The sequence below is a fragment of the Salpingoeca rosetta genome, assembly GCF_000188695.1.
Source record: "Salpingoeca rosetta unplaced genomic scaffold supercont1.2, whole genome shotgun sequence".
NCBI lineage: Eukaryota > Choanoflagellata > Craspedida > Salpingoecidae > Salpingoeca > Salpingoeca rosetta.
Window position 1 is genome coordinate 2159080 of NW_004754932.1, and position 12500 is coordinate 2171579.

Here is a 12500-nt window from a genome sequence, read left to right on the forward strand (position 1 = left end):
CACACACACACACACACACACACACACACACACACACACACACAATTCCCCCCCCCACCTCTCGCTCCCTCGTGTCTGTCTCTGCCTCTGCTGTCTCGTGGCTGTGCAGGTCCCTGTTGTCTGCGTCCCCGTTGATCCGGACACGGGCAGCGCTGACGCGTCGTCGTCGCCCGCGCGCCGCAGCATCGCCATCCGCACGTTCCTCACCTCGGACTTTATGACTGGCGTACCCGCCACCCCAGGCAACGAGGTGCGCAGGCATGCGTCATCTCATCGTTGCTTTTTGCAGTCGGGGCTCTGTTGGACTGGGGGCTGCATGCCATGACTGCAACTGCTTTTCTCGCGCTTGCCCCTTCTGAAAACCACACACACACACACACACACACACACACACACACACACACACACACACACACACACACAAACCACATCCACACTCCCTCATGTACATGTGCATGTCTCTCCCCCTCCTCTCTTTTTTTGTCTCCGGCAGATGCCTGTGGATGTGCTGCAGTCGATGGTTGACCAGATCTCCGCCCTCGGCCACGTCTCCCGCGTCATGTACGACTTGACTGCAAAGCCACCAGGCACAACGGAGTGGGAGTAAACGCGCTGGCCAAGAGTGCCCGTACGCGAACACGGCGCGTCGCTGCACTCGCTATGTCAAATTTGTGTCGCTGATAGGTCTTGCTGGCTCGCATTCTTGTGCACTTGATTTTGTGTCTTGTGTATGTGCATGTGTGATTGCTTGCGCATGTTGTGTGAGGTGTGTGTGTGTGTGTGTGTGTGTGAGTTGTGTGAGTGCGTGTGCATGTGTGAGTTGTGTGCGTGTGTGCGTGCGTGTGTGATTACTTTCGTGCCTGTGTAGGATTCATTGGATTGCAATATTCATGTTGTGTGCGTGGAAGGCTGATGCGCTTCGGGTGGTTTGTGGATGTATCTGATTGCCGAGTTGCAGTGAAGTACACGTGACGTCCACGCAAACTGACATCAAACCCCCGTATTCCACCAAATCATCCATTACTTATGAGCCGGAAACAACCACAACGCCATGCCACAACAGCACAGCACGAACACGCCAAGTTAGTCAAGCAATCATTTAGCCATCAAAGCACGTGTTTTGCGAGAGTATAGAAGGAAGCTTGGTGCCACTGCTCATACATTTCAGTGCTTCAGTTCACTTTTTCTCGTCATCATCCTCGTCATCGTCCTCAGCATCGGACTTTTCTGGTGTTTTCTTCTTGAGCGCTTTCGGGTCCACAAATCCTTCGTGCGATTGTGCTCTGAAGACAAACGAGACCGTCTTGCCTGCTGCTGCTGCCAGCACTTTGTCCTGTGTTGTGTATTGTGTTGTACGTGCGTGTGTGTGTGTTGTTGTGCATGTTATGTGAACACAGAGACAAGGGATGCGAACCACCAGGGCAATTGGAGAGGAGACAGAAGAACAAGTCTCGCAGCAAGCAAGCAAGCAAGGCAGCACACCTTGATGTTTTTGCCGAGTGGGTAGTGGTCCCACTCTGCCAAATCCTGTGGAATGCCCTTGACTTCACCCGTTGGCGGAATGAGCGAGTACGTGCCGTCCTTTGAGCAGCGGCGGCACTTGAACCTGTGGAAGGGGGGGGGGGGTGGTGAAAGTGTGAAGGAGGGGCGAGTGCATGCGTGTGTGCGTGTGTGCGTGTGTGTGTATGCATGTTCGTGTGTGCGTGTGTGCGTGTGCGTGTGTGTGTGTGTATGCATGTTCGTGTGTGCGTGTGTGTGTATGTGTATGCGTGTTCGTGTGTGTGTGTGTGTGTTTTAGTAAGTGCACGAGGGAGTGAAGATACAGGAGTGGTAGTCGGCGTATGTCTGTGCATGGTTTTGTCTGTCTGTGAACGGACGTCGTTGTAACACCGAGCAAGGACATATGCAGTGGCACAAGCACACGCTCTCCTTCGCCCTCCCTCGCACGCACAGTACGTGACGTACTGCATGTGTGTGCTGCTGGTGCATTTGTCGTCCAGCACAAACAACTCCCGCAAGTCGTTCTTGGAGAAGTGGCGCTCCACGTCCTGCCAGCGGAGACAGTGGTGTCAAGTCGGGCGCAGGCACAGCACCAACATCAACAACATCAGCACGTGTATGAGGAGCAAGGCAAAGCGAGCCTCACACAGATTAATTGCCGTGCACACAAACACACAAACACACACCGACACACACACAAACAAACACACACACACACACCGACACACACACACACACACAACACACGCAAAAGACTGCAAGATTGCAAGACGCAAATACGCACCAGGCCATCGTCGACAACACATTGGCTCAGGGCTTTCTTGTGCGCCTGTCGCTGCAAGATCTTCTCCTCAATCGTTCTGTGTTCAAAACACAACGAACGAGAGCATTGGGGATGTGATGGCAGACCTCACACCAAGTGCACAAACGGCTGCAAACGCACACACGGATACAAACACAATTACCAGATACCAGCAAACACATGCACGCGCACAGATACAAACGAGCACACATGCACAAACACACACAGATGCACAAACACACACGCGCACAGACACAGACAGCAAACACAACGCACGCAAACACTGATGCAATCAAAAACACAGGTACACGCACCCTGTGGTGACAAAACGGTAGACGAAGCAGAGCTTGGTCTGCCCGTCGCGCCAGACGCGGGCCATTGCCTGCTCGTCGTTGGCCGGGTTCCAATCCGGATCAAACATGACCAGGCGGTTCGCGCCAATGAGGTTGAGCCCACACCCGCCGGCCTTGGAGCTGAGCATGAAGATGAAGTCGGAGGAGGTGGGGTCGTTGAAGCGGTCCACAATCTTCTGCCGGCGCTTGATGGTCATGCTGCCGTCCAGCCGCACATACTGGTAGCCGCGCAGTGCACACAGCGTCGTAAACAGCTCAAGCGTCTGTGGGTGACGTGCAGGAAGCAGGTTGAGGATGAGAGAGGGTGTGTGGTGAGGATGAGAGAGCAGAGGTGAGAAAAACAAGAGAAAAACAAAACAATACACTCGCGTTTGATGCCACCAGAGCACAAGGCAGCGTAAGTGCTGCGTGTGATGGGATGTGTGTGCGTGGGGTGTACGCCACGGGGTGTGTGAGTGATGCTGTATCGCTGAGACCTGCGTGTAGTTTGAGACGAGGACGATTTTGTCGGTGGTTTGCATCTTGATGGTGGCCAGCAAACAGTCCAGGACAGCAAGTTTGCCTGCACACAGAGGAGGAGGATGAGAAGAACACAATAATAGTTGTTAGTGTTCATGGCCAACAACGCGTTCAAACACGAGGGCACACATTTTGGCCATTTTGGCACTCCCGATCCTTCTACCGCACAAACACAGACAGACACCCACATACACAGGCATACACACATACACACAGACACCCACACACACATACACACACACATACACACATACACAAACACACACAGACACCCACACACACAAACATACACACACAAACATACACACAGACATACACACACGCACACACACACGCACACACACACACACACACAAACATACACACAAATTCATGTTGCGTCTCTGTCCACCTGAGAGCTGTGGCTGCAGGCGTTGCATGGACGGCTTGAGTTGTGGCAAGAACGGGTCCAGGGCACCAAACGCCTTGTCCTTTGTCTTGCCTTTACCCTATTGGTGGGAGAGGGTGCGCGCGAACGAATGAGGAAATTGGTGGGACTGACCAGACCTGCGCGTTGAGTTCCGGTGGGATCAAGGTCATACGTGTTGCGCAGAGACAACAAACGCACGCCCACGCGCACGCACGCAAACACAAACACACACACACACACGCCAGACACAAACGCACACGCACACAAACACACACACACCAGACACAAACACACACACGAATACACAAACACACACACACACAAACAAGCACGAATACCCTTGCACGTACGGCAATCTTGTCGTGAAGGAGCTGTGGGTGGTTGCAGAGTTTCTTGAGTTCTGTGATAAAGGCGAGAGAGGAGCCCGTGACGGTGCCGTCCTTGCGCTTCATCTTTGCTCCAAGCATCGCCTTGTACATCTCCATCTGCAGGTTCGTTGGGCGGCAGCACACCACCTGCTCAATCTTGGGCGGCAGGTATTTGGACAGGATGTCGTTTGTGCGCCGGATCACGCACCGGTTCACAATCTCCGTCATCTCTGCCAGCCGCTGCGCGCCAATCTCAAGCTCCTGAACACATGTGCCGGGGAGACAAGAGAAAAGGGGCGTGTGGATATGCATATATGTATGTGAATGTGTGTATGTATGTGGGAGTGTGTGTGTGATTGTGTGGGGGATTGTGTGTGAGAGTGTGTGTGGGAGTGTGTGTAATTGTGAGTGTGGGGGGGGGATACACAGACCCGAAGAGAGACAAAGGGTGCGTTGGAACACCACACACACACACACACACGCACGCATGCATCTGACCTTGTCTGTGGCGAGGGAGTCACGGCTGCGGAGAATGGGGTTCTCAAATCGTTTCCTGAACTCGCCCGCACTCCCGAGAAGGCCGGGATTGCAAAACTCCACCAGCGCGTAGTACTCCAGCAGCTCATTCTGGATCGGTGTGCCTGCCGGGGGTTATGGGTAGGGAGGTGAGGGGGTGAAGGAGGGTGAGGGAGGAGGTGAGGGAGTGAGGGAGTGGGTGGGGAAGTGATGGGATATTGTTGCTGTGGTGGTGGTGGTGGTGGTGGTGGTGGATAACATCATTGTAATGCAATGTGAGGGCCAGAAGCAATGGCAGCAGCAGCAGCAGCAGTTGACAAAACACCCAACCTGAGAGGATGATGCGACGTGCTGTCTTGAGTTGCATGAGGGACTTGTAGGTCTGACTCTGGCTGTTCTTCAGGCGATGGCCCTGGCAACACGAGTGCAGTCAAGGCAACAAGAGACAATGTGGCAGCGGCAGCGGCAATGGCGCCCGTGCAGAAGAGAAGGAACGTGTGTGCGTTTGTGTGAGTTAACTTGTGTATGTGTGCGTGTGCGTAAAAATGTGTGAATGACGTGTGACATGTGGTCGAACGTGTGCAACTGCACATGTTCAAGCACAGCCGTGGTTCAAATCGACAAGCACTGCACCGCTTGTCAGGTCCACAGCACCATCAACAGCGTGCCTGTTTGCACCTCATCACAGATGACAATGCCGATTGGTTTGACGCAGAGGATGTCGGCGTTGAGGCGCAGCGCCTCGTACGAGAGGATAAGCACCGGGTGCTGCACGCGGCCGGTGGCGCTCACAAACCGCTCTGCAATCGGGGGGAGGGGGATGGGGATGGGGTGAGGGCAAGGGATGGTGCGGTACACGTGCGCACAAAGCATACACAAAGCACACACAAAGCACACACAAAGCACACACAAAGCACACACAAGCATGCGTATACACACACACACACAAGCACACACAAGCACACACACACACATACACACATGCGCAAAGCCATCAGAGGTGCATGTGTGTGCGTACCCATTTGGCGCTTCATGTCGTCGCGGCCAGAGTCGACGGCGAGCGGGGAGATGCGATTGCCAAGCCACTTGCCAAACTCGTTGTACCAGTTCTTCACCAGGCTGCTCGGGCACACGATAATCGCCTTGTTTGTCGTTGGCCGGCAGTCGGGGCTCTGTGTCTGTTCGCGCATATGTGCAGGGTGTGCGTGTGTGTGTGTGTGTGTGTGTGTGTGTGTGTGTGTGTGTGTGTGTGTGTTAGGTTGTTGTGAATAAGTGAATGAGCGCACGAGTACGTGGTCGTGTCAAGTGTGAGTGGACTGAGAGGTGAGGTGAGGCTGAAGCAAGAGAGGCAACAATGCAACAGTGGGTATAGGGATGTTACCAGCAATGTCCAGACGAGTGTCACGCATTGAAACGTCTTGCCCAAACCCTGGAGTCGAAACGAAATAAACAGCGAGAGCGTCAGCGTTTGAGTACAATGTCACATGACGCACAGCAATGGTTGCGCGCGCGTGTGAGAGAGGGAGTGAGTGAGTGTGTGTGTGTGAGTGAGTGTGGGTGTGAGTGTGAGTGTGAGTGTGTGAGTGAGTGTGTGAGTGTGAGTGTGAGTGTATGCACTCACGAAATACAACACATGTACACGCACACGCGTACACACAGGCGCACGTGCAGCGGTACGAGCAGGAGCCGTGTTGTGTCGACAGACCATTTCATCGGCCATAATACAGCCGTTGAAGCCTTCGATGTTGACGCCTGTGACTGCGTTCCACAAGAACTGCACGCCCTCCACTTGATGCGGCCGCAGCTTTGTGCCAAGAATGGGATCAACAACCACTGCACACGTCGTGTCGACAAGGCGGTTCGCAGTTGAGTCAAACGTACACACACACACTCACTCACACACTCACTCACACACTCACTCACACACACTCACTCACACAGAGTCAAGCAACGTGCTACACTGGAGAATCATTCCATGCACATCAAGGGATTCAAAGTGCACGTCATGTGTAACGTATGCGCGCACATACACGCACACGCACGCGCGCGCACATACACACACACACACATACACACGCACACGCACAAGTACACGTACACACCGTGAACGGGCCGCTTCTCGCCAAAGGTTTTGGTGGCTTGCTCTGCAGTGAGCTCTGGGGGCGTGTACAAGACAACGGCCCCGTCAGCCTCTGGGTCGTGCAGTGCCTTCCGCACGGTGGGGCGACGAACACCCAGGCCAACGCGGCCACTGGAGGACCCTGCACGTGGACACCAAAGAAAGGTCGTCGACAACACAAGCGCGCGCGTGTTCAGTAAGATTTCAGCGAGTTTTCCCCAATAAACACACACACACACGTCAGGAACGCAACAAATAGGGCATGCGCTCCGCATAGGCGCGTGTTTGATTGATTGTGCGCTTTTGCACAAAGAGGCACCAGCAGCACGGGTCGCACCTTGATATCCGGGGATTGGCACTTTGAAGGGTCGCTGCAGCAGCCGCTTGATTCTCACCTCCTGTGTGTGATGGTGTGTGTGTGTGTATGCAAGGGCGTGTGAACGGGTGGAAGGGCGTGTGAATGGGTGGATGTGTGGGTGAGAAGGGGACAGACAGCACGGGAAGATCAAATTGATGCAATCACGAACATGGTCATCCTCCGGTGGGGTTGCGCCGTTCTCCTTTTCGGCGTCCTGACGCTCTTCACCAGTGTTTGGGGACTGCACCAGTGTGCATGCGTGCGTGTGTGTGAACGAAGCACGGTGAGTGCCAGTGGCGGTGGAGGAAGGCACAAGGAAGGAAAGCAAGCGCTACACAGTGATTTCCATTCACAGACAAGCTCCTTACTTTGGGAGGTCGTGCCTTCGACCCCATGACAGGTGCAGCCCTGCGCTTGGCTAAATAGCTCGGTGCATGACTTCGGCGCTGTGTGTGTGTGTGTGTGTGTGTGTGTGTGTGTGTTGTGTGTGTGTGTGTGTGTGTGTGTGTGTGTGTGTGTGTGTGTGTGTGTGTGTGTGTGTGTGCAGCGGGAGGGGACGCAGGCGTGCGGACGAGAAGCAACTGTGGCTACAGCACCCACTTGACCACAACCTACACTCATGCATGAGCCCATATTGGGTGCCAGGCCACAAGTCACAAGCCACAAGCCACAAGCCACAAGCCATAAGCTACAAGGTGCCGCACAAGACGGCAGACAACCTCCCGCACAAGCACGTCCAAACAAGTCCTGGCACTGCGCACCATTTCCGTTGTCCGTTTCGAATCCTGCGCGGCTGTAAATAGACACCACAAAGTGTAGTGACAGCGGCAGCACTTCGGGCGGGAAAGCGCGCAGCACACACACAAAGCAACAGCCAGCAGCCAGCCAACAGCCAAGATGCCACCGACAACAACTGGAGCGGTGGCGCAGGAGAGGGGGCCAAAGGTGTCCGTCGTGCTTGGCAAAGGACGGACAGAGAGCATCAGGGAGGCGGTGGCATGTTTGCAGAGTGGACTGCCAAATGCAGTGGATCGCGCCTTCAAAATCCTTCACACCGTCTCCTACGCCGGCATCAACGTCGATCAGGTGCAGTGGCACGGATTCGATTTGGCGCGCATGTTGTCATTTGTGTGTCGTTTGTGTGTCGTTTGTGTGTGTGTGTGTGTGTGTGTGTGTGTGTGTGTACATGTTGTCATGTGTGTGTGTGTGTGTACATGTTGTCATGTGTGTGTGTGTGTGTTGTTGTTGTGGGTGTGCATGTATGTGTGTATGGGTTGATTTGTGTCCCTTTTTCATGCTCTCACACGCACATTTACGCGTGTGCACACGCATCCACGCGCGGACGCAGGTGGGCCATGTGGTGGACCTGTTGTTGGCGCAAGTGGAGTTTTTCACAACCTCCGATGAAGTGGCGCGCTTGCTGGAAGCTGGAACCGACGATGAGACCGCAGAGGATCTGTGTAACCCGGGAAAGGACCACCCAAACCTGCGGTTCTTCAACCCTTACGCCACCGCCGATGCAACAACTGCCCGCGTGGATGACCTCGAGCTCAAGGCGCTGCGCCTGGTTCAAGTCTTGAACATCCTCCGCAACGTCGCCCTCACACGGGTACAGCGCATCCTGCAACACATGCCCGCCAATACCAGCACCACCGTCATTAGCCCGTGTCTACGCGCTCCATCTGGCTGCTGGTTCACAACTGCATGCTCACTGACATTGTGGAACACGTGCGCCCCGCTCACACACTCACACACACACACACACACACACACACACACACACACACACACACACACACACACACACACACACACACACACACACGCAAAACGCACACGCAACACACAACACAACAAAACATCAAATAACACACGTACAACATGCAAACACATTTTTCGCCTTTTGGTCTCAGGCATCCGAGGTTTTGGCCACTCATCCGGCCGTCATAACCCTGATTGCGCGCTGGTGAGTTGCTGATTTGTCTGTTGGTGTATCAGTAACATAGGGTTAATGCGGTAGATGAAGTCCTACTTGGTCTGCTGCCACGAGAGCCTCTGCCAAACACGCACACAACACAACACAACACAACAAAACACAACACAACACAATACTCTAACGCAACACACACACAACACAACGCAGTGTGGTTGCTGGGCGCGCAGCCAAGTTCATCACGCCCGTGCGGCTGACGCTGCTGCACATGGTGTGGAAGCACCGTATCTTCCTGCAGGAGTGCGCCCTCGACGTCCTCGCCGCTCTTGCCGCCCAAATTGAGGTGTGATCACACGCGTCTTGTTGACTTTTGTCATGTGTGCTTGTTTTTCTTGTGTCTTGCTTTTGGGTGACTGTGTCTCTGTGTGCCCTGATGCGTTTCTCTGTTTCTTTCGCACACCGAATCAACCAATGTGTGAGTGCACCCGCCCCCTTCCTCGTGTACTCTTCGACCTCCTTCCATCCTCCCCGCTCCCTTGATGGGGTTGACACTGCCCAACGCATGACATCAACAACTGCCACAGCTGTCAAATAAGAGTGTGGAGCACAAGTGCCTGTGGGATGTGCTGCTGAAGCTCGTTCGTTCGTCAGACCGCAACCTCCTCGTCAGTGCCATCACCACCCTTTCCAAGTTCAACTCCGCCCGGGAAAACCTCCCCTGGATTCGCACCATCGGTATGCATCGCCACACCGAGAGAGGGGAGGGTTTGTGTTTGTGTTTGTGTGTTTGTGTGTTTGTGAGCGAGAGAGAGAGAGAGAGAGAGAGAGAGAGAGAGAGAGAGAGAGAGAGAGAGAGAGAGAGAGAGAGAGAGGGAGGGAGGGAGGGAGAGAGAGTGTGTGTGTGTGTGTGAGTAAGTGAGTGAGAGGGAGGGAGGGAGGGAGAGAGTGTGTGTGTGTGTGAGTAAGTGAGTGAGACAGAGAGAGACAGAGACAGAGAGAGACAGAGAGAGAGAGGCGGATATGGAAATGGAGATGGAGACAGACAGACAGACAGACAGACAGATACAGACGCGCGCACACACACACAGACGCGCACACCAACACACAGAATCACCGCCTGACCCGCCGCCCCCTCCCCACGCCCCTTTCCTCACTCTCCTTCTCTTCCCTTCCTTCTCTTTCCTTGCCTCCGCTTGCGCTGCTTGCCAAGATATGGAGGTGATGGCGGTGGCGCAGCAGTACCTGTTGTTGCACGATGCGCAGGTGCTGCTTGTTGTGCTTGAGTTCTTCTACCAGATGACGCTCCACTCCGAGATGGTGGAGAGAATTGTCAAGCTGCCTGGCTTTGTGCCCTCCATCGTCCCCCTCGTCTCCTTTGCACCAGACAGATGGATGGACAGAGGTGCGTGCCATCACGCATCTTGTTCGCCCCACGTATGAACTTGTACCTACGTGCGTACGTACGTGGTGCAGCAAGTCCTGCAACACCGAGCCCCCTTTGTCCTCCTTGCCCACCACCACCACCACCACCACCACCACCACCACCACTTGACAGAGGCGGCGCCGCTGCTTAACGACGACGGCGTTGATACCGGCGCCCGGCCCGTCTCCTTCTTCGACAGTGAGTAGAAGTGGTTGAGGTCGCGGTCTCCAACGCACGCGCTGCCATTGTTCCACAAACATGCATTGTCTCGCGCGCACGAACAAGCCTTCACACACACACACACACGCGCGCGCGCGCGCAAGTGCATATGCACATGTGCACGCACGCACTGCCTGAAACGCATGAAAACACGTTCATATAAACACCCATGCATACGGGCACACGCATGGATTCACACGTACACGACACGCGTGCAGTCTGGCCCGGGCTGAACGAGTTGCTGTGTTGTGATTCGGATGTGGAGGCGCTTGAACTTCCGCTCGCCGTCATGGAACCGCTGACATGCCAGTGGTGAGCACCTCGCACTGATTCATGGTTGTAGCACCCGCGTTTGCACCGAGCCCAGCACACACACACACACACACACACACACACACACACCTTTGACGTACGTTCGTGTACGCATACGTGTTTGTCTTGACTTGACAGGCTGTCCAAGTGCTTCAAGTTCACCAACGACCACTCCTCCGCCATCAAGCGATCCGATATGTACACACGATACATGGCCCACTGCCAAGGTGCACGCGTGGCTCTTGCATCGACCTTGTTGCAGCCCAACTGTCGTCTCTTTGGCGACACACAAACACACACACACACACACACACGCCTTCTCTCAACTCCCTGTATTCGTTGTGCGCTCGTGCTTACATGCTCCATGTGTCTCTGTGTTGTTGCCAGAGTACGGCTTGATTCCGCTGTCGCAGCGCGTGTTTGGCTGTCTGGTGCGCAAGACCTTTCCCAAGTGCGGCTGCATCACCACTGCATCCCTGGGCCTCTCCACCATCTACACCGCAATTGCCCAGCGAACACGCATTCCCCCGCCTGTCAGTCACCTGCGTGTGTGTCCGTGTCTGTCTGTGTGTGTGTGTGTTTGTGTGTGTGTGTTTGTGTGTGTGTGTGTGTGTGTGTGCGTGCGTCTGTCACTGCCTCTCCCTCTGTCGTCATTCTCTGTCTGTGTCTGTGTGTGTGTGTGTGTGTGTCTGTCTGTCTGTCTGCGTCTCTCTGTGTGGATACGCAATTGCATGCAGCCATACATGCGTGCGTGTGTTGCTGGTGTCATTTCCCGCTTTCACTCCTCCTTCTGTGTGCTTGCCACGACTTCAACGTGCTCTGCACCCACCGTCTTGGCCCCCTCCGATGGTGCTCACATATCCATGGCATGCCTGCGCCCCCTCCCCCCCCCCTCTACACGCCCTCCCAGCCAAGAAACATGCTGAAGTTGTCTGTGCCGCTGCCAGTAATTGCAGAGGACCGATTGCGCAATCCGCCGCCGCCGCCCACAGCAGCGGAACAGCAGGGAGCGGGAACGCACACGAGAGGCGCAGGTGCAGGTGCAGGTGATGGTGGGGATGGAGAGACGTCAGGTGCTGTGGGTCAGCAGCAAGCGGGCCAGGGCGAACCGAAGCAGCACGAAGAGGCAACGACAGAGGAGGGTGAAACTGCCCCGAGCAAGCAACCAGGCAAGAGCGTGGCGGCAACTGTACCTCCAGCACCTGAAACAGAGCAGCAGCACGGCAATAGTGGTGGCACAGCAGCAGATGTAACGGCCATGGACGAAACACGTGATGAGACCGCCGAGGCAGGGGGGCAGGTGGAGGAAGGCAGCCGCCGCGAGGACGGTGCAGCAGACGTCCACGATGCACAGGGATCGAGTGCTGAGGCGTTATCCAGCAGCGAAGCAGACGCGAACCCAGCGCCACAGCAGCAACAGTTGGAGGGGCAGAAGGAAAGAGTGGATGACCAGCAGCGTGGCAAGGCGATGGGGCCGGGTGAAGGTGACCAGGAGACAGCACCACCGGCATCAACCACCACAGCAGCATCCAGCGCACTGACGCCCGCGGCCATTGCGCTGTTGTCGACGAAACTGCCACAGACGGACGGCGGTGGTGATGGAGGTCAGGACGGCCCACCGACCCCGCATGCACACATGGGCGCAACCCGCACACCCTCTACACCAGGC

At 55.3% G+C, this 12500-nt stretch overlaps 3 protein-coding genes across 3 annotated transcripts in view; 2 read left to right on the forward strand and 1 right to left on the reverse strand.

The window, feature by feature from the left end:
• Positions 1 to 607, forward strand: part of PTSG_01030 (GMP synthase) — a gene marked incomplete at its 3' end in the record, with an annotated part of 5253 nt that extends 4646 nt beyond the window's left edge. Inside the window, exons 15-16 of the mRNA XM_004998446.1 lie at positions 110 to 250; positions 494 to 607. Of these exons, the coding sequence (XP_004998503.1) occupies positions 110 to 250; positions 494 to 607 (255 nt within the window). The remainder of the gene's footprint in view (positions 1 to 109; positions 251 to 493) is intronic.
• A 250-nt stretch (positions 608 to 857) lies between these two features.
• Positions 858 to 7735, reverse strand: PTSG_01031 (uncharacterized protein). Its single transcript, XM_004998447.1, has 19 exons — positions 7706 to 7735; positions 7313 to 7390; positions 7114 to 7185; positions 6924 to 6984; positions 6570 to 6728; positions 6173 to 6300; positions 5849 to 5896; positions 5486 to 5645; positions 5146 to 5267; positions 4798 to 4879; positions 4450 to 4592; positions 3934 to 4212; positions 3566 to 3662; positions 3132 to 3217; positions 2617 to 2918; positions 2285 to 2360; positions 1966 to 2048; positions 1483 to 1606; positions 858 to 1333 (listed from the first exon to the last, which is right to left on the reverse strand). Exons 1-19 carry the CDS (start codon positions 7706 to 7708, stop codon positions 1178 to 1180), a joined length of 2259 nt encoding a protein of 752 aa, XP_004998504.1. The 5' UTR covers positions 7709 to 7735; the 3' UTR covers positions 858 to 1177.
• Positions 7736 to 7784: 49 nt separating this feature from the next.
• Positions 7785 to 12500, forward strand: part of PTSG_01032 (uncharacterized protein) — a 7352-nt gene continuing 2636 nt past the window's right edge. Inside the window, exons 1-11 of the mRNA XM_004998448.1 lie at positions 7785 to 8030; positions 8293 to 8553; positions 8858 to 8910; positions 9088 to 9220; positions 9462 to 9612; positions 10088 to 10279; positions 10433 to 10498; positions 10738 to 10831; positions 10970 to 11058; positions 11219 to 11364; positions 11742 to 12500. The exon at positions 11742 to 12500 is cut by the window's right edge and continues 28 nt beyond it. Of these exons, the coding sequence (XP_004998505.1) occupies positions 7842 to 8030; positions 8293 to 8553; positions 8858 to 8910; positions 9088 to 9220; positions 9462 to 9612; positions 10088 to 10279; positions 10433 to 10498; positions 10738 to 10831; positions 10970 to 11058; positions 11219 to 11364; positions 11742 to 12500 (2133 nt within the window). The 5' untranslated portion in view covers positions 7785 to 7841. The remainder of the gene's footprint in view (positions 8031 to 8292; positions 8554 to 8857; positions 8911 to 9087; positions 9221 to 9461; positions 9613 to 10087; positions 10280 to 10432; positions 10499 to 10737; positions 10832 to 10969; positions 11059 to 11218; positions 11365 to 11741) is intronic.

Excerpts from the sequence above, each read along its gene's own strand:
- PTSG_01031 (XM_004998447.1), bottom strand. Across the intron at positions 7,186-7,312 it reads CGAAGGCACGACCTCCCAAA|TCCCCAAACACTGGTGAAGA; the intron begins GTAAGGAGCTTG and ends ACACTGGTGCAG. Across the intron at positions 1,607-1,965 it reads ACCAGCAGCACACACATGCA|GTTCAAGTGCCGCCGCTGCT; the intron begins GTACGTCACGTA and ends CCCCTTCCACAG.